Source organism: Pyrus communis, chromosome 6 (genome assembly GCF_041283825.1).
Source record: "Pyrus communis isolate YQ-2024b chromosome 6, ASM4128382v1, whole genome shotgun sequence".
Taxonomy (NCBI): domain Eukaryota; kingdom Viridiplantae; phylum Streptophyta; class Magnoliopsida; order Rosales; family Rosaceae; genus Pyrus; species Pyrus communis.
The window spans coordinates 24533395-24559181 of NC_142570.1; the positions used below are offsets into that span (position 1 = coordinate 24533395).

The window sequence follows — 25787 nt, forward strand, 5'->3', positions numbered from 1 at the left end:
TTAATTGTGAGGTGTGTGTTGTATCACCCCATTGTGCCTTTATTTATAGTAGTATGATAGATAAAATCCTTACCCTTTTAGGATTATAACTCTTAATAGGTAATCAACTCCTAATAGAAATATAAGAAATATTCCTAGATCTACTAGGATTTACACAATCACATTCCTATTCTAAATATGACTGCAACACTCCCCCTTGAGTATGTAAATACTTAAACAAACATCGCATCAGATCTTCAGCAGATAAGGTAGAATAGTTGATGAAGTTGGCAGCATAACGGGTGAATGCGAGTTTCAAATTTAAGAAAGTATGCATTGGTAGTAAAACTCACAAAACCTCGCTACGGTAAAACCCAAGGTGGGAGAAAACCCATAGACTAAGGAGAAAAGTGAGAAGTATGCATAATGTCTAAAACAAACGTCAAACAGGACGAAAGTAGTGAACTCAACGGAGTATGATCATCCCAAGATGGGTGCCTCATCAAAACCTCATTAGGTAGCAAATACCCAGTGAGAAAAATGCTCCTAATCGTAGGAAAAATAGTACATTAAGATCAAGTGAGTATGCTTCAGGATACTCCCCCTGAGTTAGACATAACTTCCAAATAAGAGAACTACAAGCAATTCAACTCAGATAATTTACGCATACTGATTCCTTAGACGAGTTTCTGAAAAGTAGACTTGGACAATGACTTGGTGAAGAGATCGGCCAAGTTGTCCTGGGAACGGATTTGCTTGACTTCAATGTTTTGATGTTGTTGTTGTTGGTGAGAATAAAAGAATTTTGGCGTTATGTGCTTGGTTTTGTCTCCCTTGATGTATCTCTTCTTTAACTGCTCGATACATGCTGCATTGTTTTCAAAGATGGTCATAGGAAGGTCAACGACGGAAGTAAGACCACTACTACTTCAAATATGTTCCATAACTACTCTTAACCAAAAGCACTCACGTGATACTTCATGCAGGACGAGAATCTCAGCATGGTTCGAAGAAGTCGCAACTAATGTTTGATTGGTAGACCTCCAAGATATAGCGGTGTCTCTAACAATAAAGACAAAACTTGTTTGAGAACGTGCCCTATGTGGGTCAAACAAATATCCAGCATCTGCATAACCAACAAGGCAAGAATCAATCCAAGAATCAAGAGGGGCAGTAACACCGAAGATTCGTAGGTATAAAACAAGCCCAAATCCGTCGTACCCTTGAGGTAGCAGAAAATGTCTATAACAACATTTCAGTGTCTGCGTGTGGGCGCGTTGCTATATCTAGTCAAAAGATTAACAGTGAAGGAGATGTTAGGTCTAGTGCATTAAGCCTAAATACAATAAAGCCCCAATGCACTTAGGTAAGGAACTTCGGGTTCCAAAATATCTTCCTCATCCTCCTTTGGATCGAAAGGATCTCGTTTAACATCTAGAGTCCAAACGACCATAGGTGTACTCGAAGGCTTCGTTTTATCCTCATTAACACGTCACAACACCTTCTAGGTGTAGTTCGATTAATGTATTAGGATTCTATCCGAACAATGCTCGATCTCTAGGCTGAGTCAATATCGAGTTTTCCCAAGATCTTTCATCTCAAATTCTGATTTCAAATGAGTAGCAATTTCCTCAAGCTCTGCGGGAGTTTCAATGAGGTTCATATTGTCAACATAAATTGCAATGATTGTAAATCCGGAATGTGACTTTTTAATATAAACACACATGGGCATACTTCGTTGTTCACATAACCCTGACTTGTCAAATATTCACTCAGACGGTTATACCACATTTGCCCGGATTGTTTCAATTCGTAGAGTGACCTCCTAAATGTAATCGAGAAAGTGTTCCATGGTCTACAACTATTTGAACCAGTTAATGGAAGTCATTCTGGAACTTTCATGTATATTTCCGTATCTAGATCCCTATAGAGATACGCGGTTACCACGTCCATAAGTTGCATATTCAGTTTTTCGAAAACTACCAAACTAATTAGGTAGTGGAATGTTATAACGTCCATTACAGGGGAATACGTCTCCTCGTAATTAATCCCAAGGTGCTGAGAGAAACTTTACGCTACGAGGTGTGATTTATGCCACACTATTTCATTCTTCTCATGCCACTGGCTTCACATATAGTGGTGGAGGAACAATAGGTCCAAACACTTTACATTTCGCAAGCAAATCGAGTTCGACCTGAATTACTTGTTTCCAGTTTGACCAATCGATTCTACGTCGGCATTAATCAACGGAACATGGTTCAACCTCATCGTTAAGCATGATTTCAGTAGCTACTGTGTACGTAAATGCATCGTCAACGATCATCTCATTCCAACTCCAAACCTTACCTAATACTGCATAGTGGACTGAAATCTCACAATTCTCGAGAGGTCGGTTTGTCTCGTCTAAGACATCATCGTAATCTAGAATAACCTCATAGTTGGAACGGATGAGTGAACAATGGTCAGATTCAAACTAGGGTCACTAGTTGGTGTCATTTTCCTCTTCCGGGGTTGTGAATCATTTGAACCAATAGGTCTACCACGCTTCAAGATCGGAGCAGATTATTGGCAAGTCGCCAATGTACCAGGCCACGTCGAAGATGCAGCCTCCCCACCTTCGGAGATGGTCCAGCCTTCCCAAGCAGGATTGTGACGTACGTGGGGTACATAGATCTATTATTCATCACACTTCAGTTTCAGACTGGGCAGTGTAGGGATCTAAATGAGACATAGTGGGAGCATACCACGACAATTCGCGACGTTCTCCAAGAACGTTAGCATGCTTATCTCCCTCTAACAACTGGAAGACTGTCTCATCAAAGTGATAATTCGCAAAACATGTGGTAAAGAAATCTCTTGTCAAGGGTTCTAAATAGTAAAAAATTGATGGCAAATCATAACCGACATATATTCCCATTTTTCTATGAGGACCCATTTTGGTACGTAGTGCCGGTGCTATTGGCTCATAAATTGCACACCTAAACACCTGTAAATGTGAGACGCCAGGCTCGTATCTAGTAACCAACTTAACTGTGAATGAGGTTGGGTAGCGGTGGGCCTCATGTGGACCAGCATAGTTGTGTGCAATATTGCATAGCCCTAAGCATATACCGGCAATTTAGTTCTCATAACCAAAGTCTGAGTTATCAATTGAAATTGCTTTATGAAAGCTTCTGCCAGGTCGTTTTTGGTGTGAACATGGGGTACAGGATGTTCCACATCAATCCCTACTGACATGCAATAATCGTCAAAAGTCTATGACATAAACTCTCCAGCGTTATCCAGTCGAATCAACTTGATTGGATAATCAGAGTGGTGAACCCTTAGCTTAATAATTTGTGCTAGGAGTTTCGCAAATGCAGTGTTGCGTGTGGACAACAGGCAAACATGTGGCCATCTGTCGATACATCAACCAACACCATAAAGTATCTAAATGGTTCGCATGTTGGTTAGATATGTCCACAAATATCCCCTTAAATCATTTGAAGAAAATTAAAGGGTTGTGAATAATCTTTGTAATCAAGGGTTGAGTATTCAACTTCCCTAAAGAACACGTTTTGCATGGTGGGAATCCAACATAGGGAGGTAATCGATGCCCACGAGATGTTTTGACGATACGGTGCATCATGTCACGTCCAGGATGTCCCAAAAGGTCATGCCAAAACAGCAAAGTATTCTGAAACTCAGGCGTATGGCTGGCCATATGGTGGGCTTCTATGACACGAATGGTTATAATGTACAACCCCCTTGGGAGACGTTCCAACTTATTATGAATATGTTTCTAGCCATATTCGTACGAAGTGATACAAAGAAATTCAGAACCATTATCTTCAGTGGTTTCAATATGATATTGATTATCTCGAATATCTCTAAAACTCAGCAACGTTCTTCCGGAACGTGGAGAATAAAGTGTCTCTTTAATGGTTAAGACTATACCATTGGACAACATGATACGGGTCTTTCCATATCCTTCAATCAGGTTGGATGGGCCTGAAAAAGTTGTCAGAGGTGCTTTCTTGGGTATAAAGTTAGTAAAATAATGTCGCTTACACAAGATGTTGTGCATGGTAGCACTATCAGCCAGACAACTAACTTCCCCACTGGATATACCTAGAAATAAATTGATTGAATTGGTCATATGCATAAATATAATTTCATTCATTCAATTAAGCAATTCGAGAAATAATATCCATCAAATAACAATCCATAATTCAAAACAAACCAAAACCAAACAAATTATTCCAAATACTTAAAAAAAATTGTTCAAAATTAAACCATAAATCTAAAAAAATAGGGGAGAGGGGCTGGGCACTCCTAGTGGGTTTGGCCACTAGGGGTAAATGCCCTAAAAACATGTCTAATTTATTCGTCCATAGAAGCTAACGCCTCCTGAAAATCCAATATCTTCATTGATGTAGTAGCATCTTCCAGATGTTCCACATGTGTAAAGTTAGACTCGCGACAGGAATGATACTTGGCAATAGCCTCTGGGTTAGCTTAGCATACGTATGACCGCTGATCCTTTGATCCACAGCAATAACATATGTCTATTTCAGTGGAAACCGGTTGAACAGTAGCTTTTCCCTTGTTCTTGAAGTTCGAAGCCTTAGAGGCAAGGGGTGGATGATGCTGGATCATATTTCCTCCCTTAGGTAGGCCTTGATTCTGTGGACCTTGGGTCTATGGTGGGGCTTACCGCCCATTGCCACGGCAATTCTTGTGTCGTTTGTGGCTACTAGAATTGGTCACATACGCTTCAGGCGCAACGTTTGAGCCAGTCGGTCGACCTTGATAATTCTTCATCAAAAGCTGGTTCTGCCTTTCAGCGAGAGGTAATACAGAGATCAAATCCAAAATTTTGGTGAATTTATGTGCCCTATATTGTTGCTGCATGACAATATTGGTGGCATAGAAGGTCGAATAGGTATTCTCCAGGAGATCTGATTCAGTTAGTTCCATTTTATAGAACTTCAGCAGTGGTCGGATTCTACAAACTTCAGAGTTATATTCATTCACGAACTTAAAGTCTTGAAAGCAAAGATGTTGCCAATCGTGCCTTGCTTAAGGCAAGTATATGCCTTTCTGATGATCAAAACGGTCGGCCAAAGCAAGCCAAAGGGTGCGTGGGTCCTCCTTAGCGAGGTACTTAATTTGCAAAGCATTATGGATGTGTCTTCGAATGAAGATCATTGCAGTAGCTTTCTGAGCTTCATCGACATGTTTTTCGTTAGTAGGTGCCTCGATGGTGGCTCTAATACCCTTTGAGATGAGATGGAGCTTCACATCTTAAACCCACTTCAGGTAGTTTCTTCCAGAGACTTCCAGAGTGGTGAAATTGATCTTGTTCAAGTTCAATGTCCATAAACATACATCGTAGAACATTCGGGTTCTATAGATATGTATCGGTTTAATTTATGCATGAAAGTTACAAGTTTCATGTGGTAAGTTTTGAATGAAAACTTCAGGTTTCAAGGGCACTAAATATGAAATTACAGGTTCAATTTAGTTTTATGAACGATTAGTTCATAAAGGAAAGGTTCCTGCAAGAAACACATAATGCAATATGCTAATTTAAGTGTAGTGGATTTGAGTTTCTTCAGGAACTCAAGTGTGAGAGCTTCGTTATTAAGAAAGTATGTCAACGGTAATTATTGAATCGATAGTGTCCAAAAGTGATCTTCAGGTCAATAATTTTGGATTTCATTATCAGATTAATGGAATGCATGTCACATTTAATTAATTCAATAGATCGGGATCATACAGGGTCGATCGTGGAAGCAAAATAATGCCAAAAATTAGCATTGGGTTCGAAAAACCATAGCCCAATGGTATTTGGGTTGGGTTTCGTGAGTAAGGCAATGCCCTAGAGGCTTTTAGGCTCGAGGTTAAGGCTACAAAAGCAGCCCACATGTGGTTGCAGCCCACGGGCTGAGAGATAGGAAGCCAAACAGCAAGCTGCTGGCATGGTTGGGTAAATACCAACGTGCAAGAGCAAGCCCAGAGGCTTGCAGGTGTGCGAGGTAACCCCAGTCATAGGTAGGTTTCGGTTTTGGGTAACAGGGACTAAGCCCAGCCCTGTGGACTGGCTGATAGAAACACGGGTCATGGCAAGGGCTAAGCCCAACATCACAACTGGTGTGGGTCGAGGATATAAGCCCATGGTAAGAAACCAAACCAGGCATACATCCTAGTTGTCCACAGTATGTAGTGAAGCCCAAAGGCTTCGGCAAAGGTCCAAGACGTCAAATGATGTCGTCTCAAGGGGGTTTCCACGCGTCTGGGCTTCAGGCCAGCGCGATGGTCCTTGTGGTGGTGTCATGACGGTGCTACCATAAAAATCCCAATTTCCTTTCTCTTTTTCGAATTCACTAGGGTTTGAAAAACCCTAGCATGCTTCTAATTTATTAATATTCTTTGACTCACAATTCCACATAGCAATTTAATTGCGTAATGCATGAAACATATATATATATATATATATATATATATATCATAAGGAAAATATAAACATAGAAGGGTTCATGTATCATGGGGAATGTTTTCATGCTTCATGGACGTTTCAAATATTTTCCTTTATTTTAAGCGTACCTGGTTGGCAGAAAACAAATAAGAGCCTTTGAATTTTGTGGAAGATAGTCTCCTCCTACGATCCGTCAATTCCTCAGCTTCTGGTAAGAGCATGCTGATAACGTGTTGTAGGTCTAATTGAGCTATCTAAGGAATAAAGAGATAGGAGGCCGGCAATAGCAAGAGAGAGAAAAGAGAGATTTAATTGTGAGGTGTGTGTTGTATCACCCCATTGTGCCTTTATTTATTATGGTAGGATAGGTAAAATCCTTACCTTTTTAGGATTACAATTCTTAATAGGTAATCAACTCCTAATAGGAATATAAGAGATATTCCTAGATCTACTAAGATTTACACAATTACATTCCTATTCTAAATACGACTGCAACACTTCTTTCTTTTTTATGATGGAATTTGATTTTTTTTTTTTTTCCAACATTTTTATGCCGAAAATGCCCAATTTTTTACAAAGCATTGCCCTCACTAATAATATTTCCAACAGTAAAGAAAGTATTTGCGACGACGTTGACAAATAGAAAATGAAATAATTTGGTCATTTTCTAAACTTCAATTTCAACGAAAAGTTAACTATTAACAATGGGTGATGTATGTTGAAAGTATTGATGTATTTCCTATCACTGATAGAAATAGATGTATTTCCATTGGAAGCATTTACGAGGACCAACAAGAGTTTTTTCCTCTCGGAAAAAGGTTTTTCCGATAATAAAATGTTTTTTCCAACGGCAATTGACCCTCGATAATCACATTGTGTCATAGTAGTAGAACATCCAAACATCTTCTAATAAGACTTCTCTAAAATCAATTTGAACTCAAACATCCGGCCAAAATACACATAAGTACACTTATGCTCATATTCTAACAATTAATCACACTATAAAACAAAAACTGGAACTTAGCATTTGGTTGGAAAAGTAGATGGGGTAAAGTGTGCGTGATGCAATGTAATGAGAAATTTTTCAATGAGATGAGAACACGATTTGCTACATTAAATGTCATAATATAAATTTATATATATATATAATATAAATGTTATAACACAAATGGTTGAATACTTAAAAAAATTTCAACCACTTATACTATAACACTTGATGTACAAGTTGTGTTTCCAGCACATTAAAAAATCCCTCCAATGCAATGCGATGGTCTTTTGTTTTTGTCTTGGTAATTGCTTGAATTGTGCTTTGGGCAGACGCTTTTCCACCAACTCCTCAAAACTCTCGTATCTTTCTCTCTTCTCTCTCACACTCCCCCATTTTCATATTCATATATGATATTCACAGATCGAGGAGCTCCAAATTTGCAAGTTCATTTCAGAAACTGATCGGAATCGCCGGAAGCGCGTGGGTTTTCTGGTCACACGAGTAGTCCACAGCTCAAGCTTGATCGTGGCATATCACTCGGATCCCTTTTATTTGTTTGAAGACCTGATCGATCATCCATGATTGATATTTGATCCCCCAGGAGACACAGACAGCAACGTTACAGCGGCAGTCGAGTCTCACTAGAGCTTTGGATCTTTGGCGGCTTGTAATTTTGTTGTAACTTGCTAATTAAGCTAGATATAAGCTTAACTGACAAGCTAGCTTTATCTGGGATTGGGAATTGAATATCGTCAGTTTTTCTGGGGATGCAGCAGTTGACTCGTATATTTGTATGTAACTGCAACTGTAACTGTTGGCTGGCTGCCTGACGTTGACTATAGTACAGAAGACTGTGCAAAAACAGCCTAAACCACTCATCTAGTTGAAGGTAACAATTTAACTGCTAGGTTTCTAAGAGTAACCGATCGAGGTATATTTGACTACCCACTCTCTCTGACTCTCTTTTATGTATTGTGAACATCCGCTGGATCTAGTCAAGTAATTTCATCAGTGAAAAGGAAAGGAAGCTCTGGCAAATAATAGTAAGTGGTGGGAGAATGCGATGGCAGGGTACAACATAAATGAGTCGACCTCAGTCTCCGCCGCCTCATCAGCCCCAACTTCAACTGCTTCTCCCTATGTCCACCCGCTTTTCAGGCCCCAACTCCACCTCCAACTCCAACAACTCCATCACCATCCTATTATTCCTCTACAACAACAACAACAACATCATCATCATCAACAAGAAGAACAAGATGATGATGATGACCAGGACGACGACCAAGACCACAATATTACCAAGATCGAATCTTCCGATACCGCCGCAACCAGTTCTGGTGGCGGTGGAGGCGGAGGTGGAACTGGTGGTTCCACCCGCCGTCCCAGAGGCCGTCCTGCAGGCTCCAAGAACAAACCCAAGCCTCCCATCATCGTCACACGCGACAGCCCCAACGCCCTCCGCTCCCACGTCCTTGAGGTCTCCGATGGGGCCGACATCATGGACAGCGTCTCCATCTACGCCAGGCGCAGGGGCAGAGGCGTCTGCGTGCTCAGCGGCAGCGGCACTGTCACCAACGTCACCCTGCGTCAGCCAGCTGCTCCTCCGGGAAGCGTGGTGACTCTTCACGGACGCTTCGAGTTACTATCGCTCTCCGGTACGGTGCTTCCGCCTCCGGCTCCTCCCGGTGCTGGCGGACTCTCCATATTCTTGTCCGGGGGGCAGGGACAAGTGGTGGGAGGAAACGTGGTGGGACCGCTGATGGCCTCCGGGCCTGTGGTTTTGATGGCTGCGTCTTTTGCAAATGCGGTGTTTGAGAGATTGCCATTGGATGATCCGGAAGAGGGAACTACTACTCCTACTGGTGGTGGTGGCGGAGGCAGCTTGCAAATCCATCAACCCACGGGGTCCCAATCTTCTGGGGTGTCTGGTGGTCTTGGTGATGGTACTGCGGGAAGTAGCGGCGGAGGTGGAGGTGGAGGTGGAGGTGCTGGGCTTTTTAATTTGGGAGGAAATATGGCGGCCAACTATCCCTTCCCGGGGAGTGACTTCTTCGGATGGGGTGGTGGAAGTGGAAGTGGAAGTACTCCGCGGCCTCCGTTCTAGTACTAGTACTACTGTGGTGCTAATTATGGAATGATTTTATGAGATATGTACGGTGATAACTTCAGACGCTTTCGTGTTCATATATAAATATGCACATCTACAAACGAAAGAACGATGATCTTGATCATATATCTTGAGCCTAAAGTTGCCAATGTCGATGAAGGGCTAGCTAGCTAGCTTGGTGTTGATCAGTACTGTCGATGTAAAACAAACAAACTTTGCAAGGTCAGTAAAATTAATCAATTGCTACTTTCTTCAATCTCTACCTAGCTAGCAATTGATTTAATCCTCTGTTATAATTATAATTATATATACTAGCTAGTTTATTAATTTCAAAAATGTTAGTTAATTGTACTGTGATGATCGATGCACATTTCTAGGGTTTATTATTGTGGTTCTAATATGATATCCATCCTTCTCCGGCAGTACTAGTACATTATTATTTTTCTTGATTGAATATAAATTAAATTTCTGCTTCTGGATTTCTAATTAACTTTCAGTAGCATATCATGCGCACAAACTTACTAATCCTTGTTCCCCAAAAAAAACAAAACTTACTAATCCTTATTAATCTGGATATTTGTATCTTAATTTGAGTTAACACAAAAACACATTTATTCATATAATATCTATTTTATTCCTGTACTTGGCAGGTAGCTTCTCACTTACAAGATCTTTGTGTTCCATGAGTTCTCTCTCTTTCTTTTTTGATTCCTAGAGTTGATTTTACGGTTACACAAGATATATAGCCAAAGTATTTAAGCACCTTCAAAAGCCTCTTTCAGTCTTCCCTTACAGAAACGGAAAAAAGCAAAACCCTAGAATTAGAAACTGAGTTCGAGAAACGAGGCCAAAAGCATCTCCAGATCTCTTCAAATTTCGGTTAACTGACCAAAACGTTACAGCAATAGAGACTATAAAACGTAAATACAGTACGCTTAGAGATGCTTTGCTAGCTGCACCATATGAACATCCGTCTCTCATCCCACCTTAGGATTGTGTGTAACTTGAGGTCCTAATAAGAGCATCTCCAATGCAAAGACTAAAATAGTTGGGTCACAAAAAGGTGGTGGATTATGTAGTTTGGTTTTCTTCTCCAATGCCAAGATTCAAATCTTACGACTCGTTTGGAGTTTGCATTGGAGGAAAAAACTTTATACTCAAACTTCATATTTGAGTTTTCATAATTGGACTCAATTCTCATTTTTCTTGGTTGAATAACAGCTTTCCTAAGGTCATCTCCAACCGATCCGGCCAGAGGACCATAGGGTTAAAAATAGCTCGAAATGACATGAAAATTGTCTCCAACCGAGGGCTAAGCCAAAGGGATTATGGGTCCCACCGGGCCAAAACCACCAAATCAGGGTAGCAAGCTGGCCATCTCCATCCAGCCCGATGAGCCCAGCCCTTCTTTTTTTTTGAAGGAATTTTTTCATACACCATTTCTCACATACTTTTCACCATTCCATACTATCTTACCTCATTTTATTTCAATTCTTCACATTCGCTTCTCTTCCAATAATCTTTCCTTTAATTTTTTTCAATAATTTTCAAATAGCCACCTCTTTCAAAAATCTTCCAATATGTCCGAAAACCATATGGTAGTTTGATTTAATTATACTAATTCAATTAAAATAATAAATTATGTTTGGCCTATAGCTTTTTGGCCCTCTCAGTTTGAGATGGTTTTTTTGTCACAGGGTTATGTTTGGCCTATGGCCCTTTGACCCCTTCGGTTGGAGATGATATGAAATATGACCTAGCATTATTCATTAAAATATATTTTCTTTGAGGGCTATAGGGCTAAAGAGAGTCCTCTGGCCCTCCTTCAGTTAGAGATGACCTAAGTGGCATGGTCTTCACTTTTGACTCAAATCTCATATTGAAACCCAAATTTGGGCGTCAATTTTAAGTCACAATTGCATTGGAGAACCTTAGACTCATATGAGACTCAACTATTAGATTTGGGTTCAAATTTTCCAGTGCATTGTCATCTCCAAGAATGTTTTGCTAGTAATTAGAAATTTAATTAGAGAATTTTTCATATTCGTTCATTAATGAAAACAAGTGAGCATAACATTCAATTGTTAGTAAGCACCGGTCAGCCATACGGAAGCGAATTCGTTACCGGGAAACATATTTTTTGGCTGAAGGTAAACTTTTCTAGTGGTCTAGTATGAAAAAGGAAAACAATATCAGTTGTTTGCATGTTGTTTGTTGTATCAAAGTCTCTCAAATGGTAAAGAATTTAATATGCATATATATTTTCAAGGGAGAACCCTAGCTAGACTTAGTAGACTACCATATTGCTTGTTGAACAAACACATTTATCCCGCCTTGTTTTCATTTTGTTTCTTTTTCGATTGCTTAAAGTAATTACTTTCAAGTTCTGAGACTTTGCAACATTTCAAGAAAATAGTAATAATCTTCTCGTTTTATACCACTACATACATGCTACATGCAAGAAATCTGAGAGCAATTTAATTTCCCTCTCATCAGTTTCTTCTTCAAACATAATAATATTAATATAATGCTTGTCATATTTCCATGCCTTTTTCTTTATACATATGACATATGTACAACAAATGCCTATGATTCATGCATGTTCATGGATGGCATGGGTGCATGAACATTACCATGTAAATTCTTCACATACGGGCTTGAGTCGTACTTGAATCGAATCGGTCTACCCAATAAACGCGGTGGACTGGCCCATGCTATTCAGATTAAAAAACAAATAAAGCAGCCTGAGATGCAACCCTATCACATTTATGCATGGCCATTATGCTCAAGGAATCGAGGCATGTTTTAGGCAATCAAGCACTGAGAAGGATGTAAGCAGCATTCTTGATCCCTCCTGGCCTTGTATATGTAAAATTCATCTCCAATTGAAAGGGTTTAAGTTAGTCACATTCAGAATTAGTCTTACAAAATATTTTTTTTAAATAAACAGTATCAGCCCATATTTATATATTATCTTCATCCGAAGGGGTTAAACGTAATTCCTCAATAATTTATTATTTTTAAGTTTATACTTTAAATTTATTAGTTAATTAAACAACATTTGAATGTTTTCAAATTTAATCGTTGAATTTGAATCAATTATTATAATTGAAAAGTTGAACTCCAAAAAAAAAAAGCTAAGAGGAGGGCTACATTTGACAATAGTCTTTGAAAGGTCTAGTTGGTTCTTTAGTTATTTTAAATAAACAGTGTCTACCCATACTTATATATTATCTCCATCCGAAGGGATTATACGTAGTCCCTCAATAACTTATTATTTTTAAGTTTATCCTTTAAATTTATTAGTTAATTAAACCACCTTTGAATGTTTTCAAATTTAACAATTGAATTTGAATCAGTTATTATAACTGAAAAGCTAAACCCCATAAAAAGGACTAGGAGGAGGGCTACATTTAATAATAGTCTTTGAAAGGTCTAGTTGGTTCTTTATGTCGACATAGACCATTAAACGAGTCGGCTTCAAGTTCAACCCACGCAACTTTAGTTATTTTAAAATATTAAAAAAAAAAATTGAACTAAACCTAAAATCGGAAGTAAATCAAGTTGATAAACTAGCATGCATTAACACCAACTGAACTAGTTGCAACATTCTTTCACAGCCCCAAAAAGAAGAAAAACAAGAACAATAATATTTTTCGAAAAAAAAAAAACAAGAACAATAATATTGCAACACCCTAAAAAATTATTCAACTGATCCACGACATGCGATGAAATTTCAAACCCCATCACTGTTCAAAAGGAACACGCACGAATAACCGCCCATGCAGGCTAACTACAGCAGATGTTTGAAGGGGATCAATTTTTCCAGGTAAGCTCACAACCTGTAAAACGCAACATAAACTGCATTTGTAACTGTAATCAAAATAGATATCAAAACTTGTAATAAATTGTTAAATCAAAGCATTCACTCATGGTAGATACTAGATAGGATTTGTTTAAAACCCAGAAATCAAAGCTTTGGTCCAAAATAGATTATCGTGGGAGTTGGCATTGGTTCGGACAAACCCAAACAACCTGAGACAGATCCAACCTGCACCGCACTTTGGGTAACTAGAGGAAGATTGGGAAAGGATTTGAATCCTATTCTTGGATCAACAATTTATGATAATTTTTCAGCTTGAACTACAAGTTCACCAAACAGTTTCGGATTTGGATGATTATTATCTTTTGCAGGGATGTCCATAACTTAAGAAAGCATGACATCATCATTATTGTACAAAGATTGCACATCTGTGTCTGCAAGTATTTACATATTACCATATGCATCTATAAAACATGTTGTTTACAATAACTTGTATGATAACTTCATCCTCTGTACATAGATAATCGACGGATAACATATTTTAGGTATAAGTTTCTTATACCAACTAAACTGTGAAAATCCCATAAAATTACCCATTTCATAGCCATAAAGCCCTTGTTATTCAGTTCAGCATTGTTATTAGCACTCCAAAATTGTCATCATGCACCTCTCCCTCCATTGATTTCTATTAGGAAGGAGTCCATGATGACTATTTGGATTGCCAATGACATCCCCCATTCAATACCGTGTTTTTTTCTTCCCTTCATTGTTTTCATCTTTTCCGCTAATTTGGAAATATGGATGAACAATCTTCGGGTTTTTGGGTTCCTTGGGTTCCCACAGGTAATATATATTTATTTCTGAGCCAAGCACGAACCATAGAAGCTAATAGGAAGTATTAGATACCTTCTTAAATGGTGTAATACCCCAAGGATTGTCAATCTGCTCTGGTTGACCTGTTATAACAAGACGTCCAGCTGGATCTGATTGAACTCGGACCTGGGGAGGAACGCCATAGATTAGGACAACTATCTTCATGTCAAAAATGATGGTGCGGAAAATTTCCAACCAGACGCCAACTGATGCTATATTATGCATATTTAAGGACAATTAAACAATTTAGATCCCGTTTGATAATCATTTCGTTAATAGTTTTTTGTTTTCAATATTTTTTTTTTGTTTGAGAGAAAAGGGGAAATACATGGGAGAAGTGACGTATATAGAAGGGTGGAGGAAAGATGGTGAGACAGATATAAAAGAGGTATATATACAAAATGAAAATTACAAAAATAAAAATAAATAAATAAATAAAAACTACTTTCAGTTCTTTTCACTTACCCTCCTCTATTTGGATGAGGAAAATAAACTTGGAATTTGGACAAAAGTCAAAATTTATAAATTAACGTGCCCCAATTCCCTCATTTTGGATTCATAGCATAGAAATTTAGAATTTGGAAAATAAACTCGCATCACCCCTCTTCATCCCACCTTTCCCCCATATACTTTCCTCATATCCCAAGCACAAAAAGTGAAAACCAAAAACTAAATGCAAAATGGTTATCAAATGGGCCTTTAGTTTCTTCCATATTCAGACACACGAGCGTAAATACTGCATAAAGACATGCATGAAAAGGGAGATACACATTTATGCAAATGGCCCAAGTGCCACATGATTAACTTCCTCTGCCAGTCACAAAGTTTAAAGGAGATGTGGATGATATGGAGACATATTATCATCCAATGAACCTAGCATCACATAGGACCAATCAATGAGGGAGATTAAGAAATTAACAAAGCCAACGCTTTGGACACCTTTTTTGTTCTTTAGGACAACGAAGGCAGTAAAAGGGAGGATATGTGAGGTTATGATCATCTCTGTGGGCTTCGGTTACTACAAAATTTAGAGATTTGTCTTTTTCAAAAATTTGGCATAACTGGAATACGGCTATTAGTTAGTTTTGTGTTGTTTTTATAGTTTCTAAATGTATGGGTGATGGTGCTATTTATCTTGTTTTGTTTGTGCCTTTGCGGACTTCTTGTCCCCTTTTGTTTTTTTTTTAATTGTTTCATTGCAATAAAAATTTGTTTCTTCATAACTTATTATTCGACTTCAATGTTCATTTACATGGAATACCTTCTCTCCATCTAACAAAGTTAAGGCTTTGGAAATCTCTTTTGATTTACTCATGAATTGTTGTGGCCTAAATCAACAGGAGGACCAAATCATGGACATGTTACTTAGAGGGATTACATATGGAAATTTATGATGTGGGCACCTTACAATCATATTGATTGTATTATGGACTCTATAAACTGGCAACAGAGGTGGAAACATCAAAGCAAAAAATTAGTTAAACGACTAATGGTTTTGTCAGTCGTAATTCAAAGACATCTTACTATCCAGTCCAAGGAAGAGAATAGATGAATTCATAGGCTTTTGAAAAGGGAAACAGATATTCAAACACCAACTGACTAAGAATTACAAGTGGCCCGGTTGACATGTACAAGCAATGTTCATATATTAACTTCCTAAATCTTGTCAAGCAAGCTCAGTTTTTGGAAGATTCTTAAACAGAGGATCAAGATCCTGTTTTAGAATGAATAGATGGAGTTATAATATAGAAGCTCTTGTGATTCAACTAAGTATGAAGATTGAAGACTTGTATGTTGAAGGAAAAGACTGGTGAACCAACACACCAGATTGGCTCCCAATGGAAGGTTATGCAATGTGATCATTGATGGAAGTTTAAATAACAAAATATCACTAGAAATGCTTGACAAGCTCAAACTTAAAACTAAGAATTTCCCACTTTTTACAGGTTTTCTTGGTTCAAAAAAGGGATTGAGGTAAAAGTCAATGTTCATTGCCTTGTATCATTCTCTATGTCGAAGTTTTATCAAAATATGTGATGCTAGTGCTATGGATGTTTGCCATCTCTTACTACAGAGGCCTCGGCAACATGATGGAGAAACTCTTTATTATGGTTTACGGAACATCAATACAAACCTGAATGATGTGACAAAGGTAATTTTGGGTCCATTGTGAGGAAGTGTGGGTAAATGCACAAGGGAAAAAGTGCCAACTACCTCTCTATCTAGGAAAATTTGGAAGAAACCCAAGTAGATATTCATGTGCATGCTCTATTAATAAAAGGCAAAGTGTCCATTTCGACTACTAAAGCATCATGGTGAAAATGCTTACCAAGTATAACTACCTCAAGGCATGGAGGTGTCAATAACATTCAAATGTGGCAGAAGTTCAGCCAGTCAATGAAGGTGTCCACCATTGAAGACTTTGATATACTGACAAGTTAATTTTAAAAGAAAGGGAATGATGGCGGACCATCCAATGGATCTTTTAGCAAACCCAATCATGGAGCACCAACTAAAATACTGAGCCTAGCATTGCAAAGAACAGGTCAAAGATGGAGATTAATACTGAGCCTAGAATTAAGACAAAACACCCACAACTTGCCTCTAGGCACCATTTCTTTAACTGACTTCCCATTCGGCATACACGATGGAAGCAAGGCGGCTGCAAAGTTTGAGGTTTAGGGTTTCGCAAAGAAGATGAGTCCGCACCCTTTGAAATTTTTATGCAATACAATGCCATTTGGTTCATTTCTCATGTCCTTTCAAATGAAACAAACATCTTTACTAAACTGAATGTTGAGGTCTAACAGCTGTCTTCTTTTTAGTAAGCTGATTTTAAAACATGTACTTTTCCCCCTTTATCTTCTCCCCCTTAGCATTGCATCCCAGATCTTTCAAACCCACCTCCATGCCTCACTCCCACAAGAAGCAAACCAGCAAACTCCCATCTCCACTTCACGCACCTCCATACCATACTCCTTGTTTTTCTTTTCTCTTTTACACTCCAATAGGAATAGCTCAGCTTCTCAACAGCTCTCTTCTATATTCCTTCTTTGTTTTTCCTTTACTATTATGTTTATGTTTCTATTCCAGCCACCTCAAACATGTCTAGTAGACTAATACTTTAGTCTGAACAGAACTGAATAAATATATGACCTACGCTAATATTTAGCACTGTTTTGTGTTGTTAACATTGATAATTTCTACATATGTAACTCAATCTGTTCATCTGTTGGTAATGCTATGTTGACGGTGCTGTCTTGCTAAAAAAATATTCTGTAATTATTTGAGAAGCAAGGGTTCAACTTGGATTGTTTCATTCGGATTTCTTTAAAGTATGAGTAATTGAGTATTTTATGTTTTGAGGACTAAGTATTATGCTTCAATGACAGTTAGTACTGTTACCGTGCATTATTTATTTACTTCTTATTAAAGTAATCCCTGTCCTGAAAGGCTTAAGCCTAACCTTGCAGGACCAAAACGCAGTTAATGCCTTCCAATATATTTAATAAATAAAAAGAATAAATAAAGAATATCGTTACCAGTGGCCACAATACTTGTGAATGAATTAACTTCAGAAGTGTGGTAATAAAATATCTTAACATAACCATAACAGTTCATCTAGTTAATCATAGCCATCAATCATAACTATTAAAAAAGATCATGCAAAAATCCCCATGTTATCATACAACATATAAACCAGCACAAAAGAGAAGTAAATAGAAGAGCAAAAGGAAGAGGGTGACAAGGGTTTACCTCCTCACGCAGAAGACCAGGAACCAAAGCATATACCTCAAAGCAATCTTTCTGAGCATGTAGAGATGAAAGTAGTCAGGACCAACAGAAGATAGCCAGCAACTCACTAAAATTTACAATATAGGGAAGCATATTAGGAAAAAGAATACACAAACACACTTACAGTTTCTAGTACATTGATCTTCACCCAATCAGCTGGAGGTCCAAGATCAACAACAGTTGTGACTACCCTACCAGATGAAAACCATGTCCCAATGATTTGATGAGGAAAAAAACAAGAGGGTAAATAAATGCAGCCGTGCACACAAATTTGTTGCCTGAGATGTACTTAGCAAAGTACTTTATAGAATGAGTAAGTTTTGAGTCAGCTAAGGAATGGTACATATTAACAGCCTTCTTAAAAGGTTCATATTATTTCTTCCACTATCAGCACCCAATGTACAAAGGGCACTCAAATGTCCAATGAGTAAAATCTCAATTTCTTTGTTAAAGTCCTTCGCTTCTTATATGCAAATAGAGAGTTACCATTGAAAAACTGTGTACAAGTATTCTTAAAGTTTATTCAAATTCAAGCACAACAAAACAGACTCCACAAATTTCAAATGAATGTTAACACACCATCACTTTTTAGCGACGCATGAAAGTAAAAACATTCAACTGGAACAAGTAAGGAGAAGAGTTGGTCAAGAACAGATAAATCATAGCAAAATATATATATTTACAAAAATGACCACCAAGTAATGATCTTAACTGCTTATCTGCCTCAATATTTGCAGTTGAAAGCTCCAGGTTTGTTGGTGTCCTGTGTTTAACCGAACCTGACAAGACAATGTAAACAGTAAATGCATTTTAAGCAATAAAATATTGATTAGCCAGAAGAATTTTCATTGCAAGGGAACATACCAATGCTTTTAAGATTCTTTTCACGCTTTGGGGTAGAACTCAAGTGCTTGTCCTGTAAGTAAATGAAATTTCAAAAGAAAATTTTGAACCGTGTTAAATGGCATGCAACTTTTCCAGGCATACAATAATAAGTACAATCATTATAGTGCGACAAAGAGAATCAACAAACCTTAACAGTAGGCTCGGCAACCTCACCATATCCAACAAGACGCTGTGCATGCCAACCCTGCATTGCACGAGCTGCAGCATCCCTTCGTGCCCTGCCTGATCCAGGAGCTTGATGAGCACTTGCCTACACAAAAGAAAAATATAAGTGTCAATGGAAGAGAAAGGGACACGTGTCCGTTGTATACAACTATGCAGTTAAGAGGCCTGATGCTGAACATTCAGAAAGGCAACTACAACAGTTACAACACCATGAAAATTTTCTGGTCACTTAATTCAACAATCCTATTAACCTAGCAAAAAAAGTGGAAAATCCAGATGCAATCAAAGAACTAAAATGTAAACAAATGGAAAATTCACCTCCTTATCAACACTTGTAGACTGAGTGATAGGTCCAACAGGAAGTCGAAGCTCACCAATTTTCCTCTTATGCTTCTCATATTCCAAAAGTGCCTGCACAAGTTGATAAGCTTAGGAAAATAACTAGCAATTTGATACAATTACTGAAACAATCCTTGACCATATACCTGGGAAACAGAGTCTAATAGTAACAAACTCATAGAATTCATTTTAAGTGGGCTCAAGTTCCCTGTGAGAATCAGTTTTCCACCTTTGACCACAGTGTAGAAATATAGCCTATCGCCCATATATGGACAGGAAATAACAAATATACTCTATTCTAAAGTTTTTTAAATCATTAACAAATATCCACGTCATGTTATGGATGCGGCATGTCACTACTACCCAGTTAGCATTACTAATTTCTAAATGAATAGAAGCACACGTACTATCGTGAAGAGTTAATGGTTACCAAAAGATTAAGTATCTATTATGGAAAGATTTGTAGTTGCTGATCCTCTTGTCCCAGGAAAAGTCATTACCTTTTCATAAAATATGCGGAATGTCCAAGATACTGTTGTGCACGTCCTGAGAGAGAGAGAGAGAGAGAGAGAGTAAATTGAACACTGGATGTGCAGATATTTAAAGATGAAAATAAATACATAAAAGGGAGCTGCAATACATCCAGCAACATAGGATTATATAAAGCTACTAGCCAAAATATAAAAAGATAAGAATGGAAACATAGCAGTAACAATGTTAGTTGTCTGAAACTTTTTCTTTCTGGGACATGAGCTATATGCAAGTTACAAACCAAAATCCATCATGACCTCCAGTAGAGAAAAAAAAAAAAGGCTAAACTCCAAATGCCAAAGCACTGCAGGTTCTAAAATTTATATGACAGAAATATTTTTCTTTTTTATTGGGAACACAGGCTATATGCACCTTACATACCAAAATTTGCAACAACCTGCAACAGTAGGATATCTAAACTCCCAAATGTCAGAAGGTTGTAAATTTTTTATAGCAGTGATCAAGGTCCTGAAATTTTAATAAGAATAATGCAGGTCCTAAATGACTGCTAGAAAAACTGTAAAAATAATGTTCCTTACTTGGGGGGATGGAAGGACTCTCCTACTTGCCGCCATAACTTTGATGCAGTCACCTACAGTTGCCATAGTATAACTCAATTAATAAATATTTAAACATAAATTAATCTAACTTCATCCAGATTCATAAATTAAACATGACCAAGCGTTCAGAAAAATTATAAATACTCCTTAGGACTTGTTGCTTATAAATTATGGCTTTAGTAATAGTAAAGCCTTGACAGCTAGAATTTTGAGCAAATAATTATAAAATAAAATAATAATATTCACTTATTAATAGCACAAAAGAAACAATAATTCCTCTAGCATTCATCAATATAACATGCGCGGAAAAGGCAAAGTTTACTACAAAGGAATAATGGATTAATAGATGAAACAAAGAATGTGAAGAAAATAAAGTTTCCTGTGTATTCAAGGCCAAGGTCAACTTCCTACATAAGACTATTCAAATAAGATGTCAGTGTCCACTTCCATGTCAGCTAGGTTTTTCTGGTCAACGTTATTCCAATTCAAAGTCTTAAGTAAGAGTTGCATGAAGTCTAGAGGTCAGTCCAAATCCAACAGTGATACAAAACTCAAATCAAATCACACAATTAATAGAATATCGAATAATAGAAAGTTCCCAAACAAATTAAGGAAAGTATACATTCAAGCCACTGCATAAAGTTCATACATGTCCAGAACACAACTCAGAAAAAGACTCTGTTCCAATGGCTTACTGATAAGTGAAAGTGACTCAAAAAGACATTCATAACTCCAAACCTATCTTCTTGAAAGAAAAAAAAAATTAGGAAAGTGCCACTCGTATGCATCATTGACGCAAAGATGAAACACCACCAGAGTACCAAGAACTCCAACTTGGATAAGATTTCTACTCAAGAACTCCAACTCAGTTCTGCTAAAACTAGTACTTAGAAACAGCTCAGCACAAACTTCCTGCCACCAAACCACTGCTTTAAGGCACGAAATGTTGGTGGGTCAAGCATCAACACGTGCAAAAAATGAGTGTAGCAAAGAAGAGAATGCTTTGTTGGATGTGTGGGCACGCAAGAAAGGACAAGATTAAGAACAAGGATATCCGAGGTAAAGTAGGAGTGGCCGCAATTGAAGATAAGATGAGAGAAAATTGGTTAAGGTGGTTTGGACATGTGAACCGAAGACCTACAAATGCTCTGGTTAGAAAGTGAGATTATGAGACAGAGGCTTGGGGCAAAAGGGGACAAGGAAGACCTAGGAAGAGTTGGAAAGAGACTTTGAGAAAAGACACGGAGTACTTGGAGCTAACGGAAGACTTGGCGCAAAACCGAGCACAGTGGCGTTCTAGGTTTATACAGCCGACACTACTTAGCCATAGTGGGATAAGGCTTTGTTGTTGTTGAAATAATAGCACCTTGATTTTCTCAAAGTTACCAAAATTTACCAAAATCACTGTATATAGTTGGTGAACTTTCCCTCAGACACCATAAATGAGCATTTTATATTTCAACTGCCACCTAATTTAGTATAACCAAACAGGTCAATATTGAAGTAACAAAAACAATTTATTAAAAGACCATGCATCCATCATATTATCCCAGCATCTGACACCAGACAATACATTAGTGATAGGACAAACATAACTTTATTAAGCTTGGTATGGTTTGGTAAAAACACTTAAACTTATAAACCAGTAAAGCCTTGAATCAAAATCTACTTGAGTGCAAGCGTTCTTTGCACTGTTGTGCACATGCATATCAGAACTTGATGATAGCCAACAGATGTATGATTATGCTGAGCATTAATTTTAATTATTCCAACATGCAACAAGATGTATACATACCACATCATAGCCACCCAATCTAGTAACAGCTCTCCATAACCTACATCGCACAAAAAGCATGCAGAAATTAGTCAACACCTGATTTCAGCCTTCAGACACGCATAACTCCCTTTTTATACCCTAAAGGTAAACATGACTTAAATAGTGAAAATAATTATAACCAGAAACTTACTTAAGGCAATTCAGCGGCTCTCCATAAAACTTTGGGGCCTTAAACTCCAAGGTGTTCTCCCTGTAGAAACTTTCCACCTCCTTCATAAATGCTGCTTGCTGTGATGGTGTCCCATCCCCAGATTCCTCAGCCTCAGCCATCTGCAAATTAAAAAAGGAAAATATTGTTGTAGAAAAGGAAACAGGAAACGTGAAGGGAAAAGAAGAGAAATTTTGCAGGACTAAGAGTACTCATTTGAGTCAAATCATTCAGAAGCAATAACGTTATGTCTGGACATGTATATACTCAAAGTAGAGTACCTCAGTATCGTTCAACCCATTCTTCAACTCCCCCACTCCCATTTGTTTATCATCTACAGTTTTAAGCTGATTCCTGTCACTGGCATTGCTGGCATTGTCCTTGTGTTCTATGGGCACATCACTAAGAAGAGCGTCATTGACTTTAACATCAGCAACATTTGCCTCATGAGTAGGCGGGTTGTCCTCAGTAGCATCCCTCATAACTTGATCGTTGGTTTCCGGTTGAGGTAGCTGCCCAGTCTGATCCTCCTTGGACGCGTGTTGTTTGGTATTCGATTCACTGAGTGACTTTTCTTCGTCCTCCATCTAAACTATATTTATTCAAGCCTCTGAAATCTGAATGCAACAATAATAATAATAATAACTCAGCTAAACTGCATTTTATTTATAAACACAGTATGAAGAAAACCCGAGAGGGATGCACAAGCACAAGCACTGGCACCGGTACCGTTAATGACAGGTGATTTAACACAAACTTTAAACAAAATGAAATGCGCTTAATTGAATTGTTTCCCAGTTCTACACAATTAGTTTCTGAAATCAAAACCCTAACAGTAACAAACGTAAAATTGATGATAATACTAAGAAATTGAGGGGTAGAGAAATGCGGGGAGTGAAGGGACGCTTGCCTGTAACGGAAAGGTCGCGGCGGAGACTGAGTGGAGCCGGAAGGTGCAACGGCGACGGCGTCGTATTATGGCAGATAATGCAGGTAAGTGGGAGAGTGGGGGAGCAGAGACAGAGAGAGCAAGAGAGAATTTAATAAAAATAGATAATACAAGGAATTGTAATTATCCGGAAACGGAATATATGGAAAGGTTTTACGAATTCTGTTATGGCATTTACAGATCGATCACCGCCATCGATCCGGATAAGGAAAATTTCAACGCCGGTGCCAAGTTGACGGAGACAATCAGACACAATTGCAGGTCTCTCTCACACTCTGTTCTCTGCTGCTCCCTTCCGCCGTGAAGGAAGCTCTGACTAGTGACTGGACATGAATCAATGCTCAACACCTGGCAATTAGCCATTTACTTTTACTGCCGGTTCGATGGGCCCATTACTAAAACAAAAATGAAACTCAACAACAAATATAAACCTTTATACTCACTTCAATCTTTTTAAAGTAAGTCTCAAAATTTAAGCTTTTCTGATCTTTGGCCCAAAATTATATTTTGGGTTAAAACTTAAATTTGAGGCAAATTCCGGCTAGTTTTTTAGTTTGGGTTAATGGTGTGGCCCATTTGTGCGAGTGAAAGATAGACGTTGAAACACAAACGCCCAAGTGAGATGCGCACACTCTGAGTAACACACCCATGCACCGCAGCTTTGGATCCCACCCACATGGGTTTGTCGCCCACTTGTTTGTTCAATTAATGAGCTTAATAGCTCTTTTGTTTTAATCCAAGGGCAGACATTCAAATGGGCCGTTGGATCCAACGGTATACATTTAAGTGATTTAATGTTTTGTTTTATATTTATAAATCTATTAAATTTAACGATTGATATCTAATATGATCAAATCTAATCTATTAAAAAAAAAATATAACAGTCCAAATTTAAATCCAATGGCTATAATAATTAAAAAATATAGCTAACTCAAAATTCACCCAGAAACTCAATAAATATCTATGTATTTGTTCAAACATCCACACAAAACACTTTTCTCCTACAATTCTCCCAACTTTTTCTTTGTAGCACACTTTGCAACAAAGAAAGACCAATACTTAGTAGCACACTTTAAAATCCATTGTGTTTCATGAGTTTCATGGTGTCGGTTTTGTGATTTTCAATATTTATCAGAATCTAAATATTTTAGATTAAAATGTTCATAAAATTAAATTATGATAGTTTACATAATTTTTTTAAACAAAAGTTATTTTAAAAAAAAATAGCATAACTTCATTCTTTAATAATCAAGGGCTAAAAAATTAACCCAAAATAATTATAAATGTTTTTTTTAGTTAAAACCTAAATTTTTTTAGCTAAAAATTTTAGATTTTAACTCAAGAGTTGGAGATGTTCTTAGGCTAAAATTTTGCCTTGGATTTTGTAGTCAACTTCCATCTTTTATTATTTACAAGGCACCTCAAACTTGTGAGTCTCAATTTATCTTTTAAACTTTAGATTGAGTCTTACTGTTGTAGTTTGTTTTCATATTTGTTATACTTTTTTACAGTATTTCTATTATAGATAGTTTATAAAATTGACTTAACTCATCGTTTTGATCTCTCAACCTGAAAATCGATTAATTTAATCATTACGATTTAAATCCGTTAATTTTTTTATGCGACACACATAATTACCACAAAACCAATAATATGACACCACATGAAGATAAAAAAAATCATTAGAAACAAAATAATAAATGAAACCAACAATTGAACTCAAACACATAATTAATAGTCTCTTTTTAAGTTTTATTCAATCATAGGATTACAATCTCGATCAATATTTGGCTAATAGCAACAAAGGGAACTACTTGACTGCCGCAAAACGTCGTACTTTTGTCAAGGTTTGCGAAAGGCACAATAAAATAAAGAAGGAAATGGTGATAGGTTTTTCACCACCTGCATAATCAAGGGTTAAATCACATAAAACTACTTGCAAGAAAATTATTAAAAAAAAAATTGTAGTATAAACGGCTGAAGCAATGTCAATCTTCATAGACTGGTATGAACAACTATGCTGAAAACAATTCTTAGTTAATTATTTAATACAAGCTTTAGAAAAATTGAAATTTTGACTGAAAGTAACAAGTGTAAATAATTAAAAATCCTAAAATCAACAATAATGAAATTAAAGAAAGCAATCGGTTTAGAGAAAATTAAGTAGGGAAAACACTAGAGTTTAGCCTTCACTATTGACAATCCTATATAGTTCTACCAATTACTTATGTGTTAACGCATGCAAACTTTGAAGGTAAGGTTTTCATAATGCATATTCTACTTGGGGCATTCAAACCATAACGTACATCTAACATGCAATTCGTTTA

General features: G+C 37.5%; 1 protein-coding gene and 1 pseudogene across 2 annotated transcripts; one reads left to right on the plus strand and one right to left on the minus strand.

Moving 5' to 3' along the window:
- The first annotated feature begins 8178 nt into the window (after positions 1 to 8178).
- Positions 8179 to 9790, plus strand: LOC137711677 (AT-hook motif nuclear-localized protein 27 pseudogene; annotated as a pseudogene). The gene is made up of 2 exons (XR_015963775.1): positions 8179 to 8316; positions 8423 to 9790. The product of XR_015963775.1 is annotated as an AT-hook motif nuclear-localized protein 27 pseudogene (transcript).
- A 3308-nt stretch (positions 9791 to 13098) lies between these two features.
- Positions 13099 to 23944, minus strand: LOC137710807 (AT-rich interactive domain-containing protein 5). Its single transcript, XM_068449937.2, has 14 exons — positions 23422 to 23944; positions 22793 to 23128; positions 22494 to 22633; positions 22322 to 22361; positions 20506 to 20558; positions 19936 to 19981; positions 19415 to 19507; positions 19059 to 19181; positions 18890 to 18941; positions 18738 to 18804; positions 18150 to 18216; positions 17987 to 18037; positions 14264 to 14356; positions 13099 to 13376 (listed from the first exon to the last, which is right to left on the minus strand). Exons 2-14 carry the CDS (start codon positions 23096 to 23098, stop codon positions 13281 to 13283), a joined length of 1227 nt encoding a protein of 408 aa, XP_068306038.2. The 5' UTR covers positions 23099 to 23128; positions 23422 to 23944; the 3' UTR covers positions 13099 to 13280.
- Positions 23945 to 25787: the final 1843 nt, after the last annotated feature.

Bases quoted from the DNA above. Each gene is read 5' to 3' on its own strand.
- LOC137710807 (XM_068449937.2), bottom strand. From the start codon at position 23,098: ATGGAGGACGAAGAAAAGTCACTCAGTGAATCGAATACCAAACAACAC. The intron at 19,182-19,414 runs GTGAATTTTCCA...TCTTTTGTGTAG, and splicing joins CTACAAGTGTTGATAAGGAG to GCAAGTGCTCATCAAGCTCC. The intron at 18,217-18,737 runs GTTAAGATCATT...TTCATCTGGTAG, and splicing joins AATATTGAGGCAGATAAGCA to GGTAGTCACAACTGTTGTTG.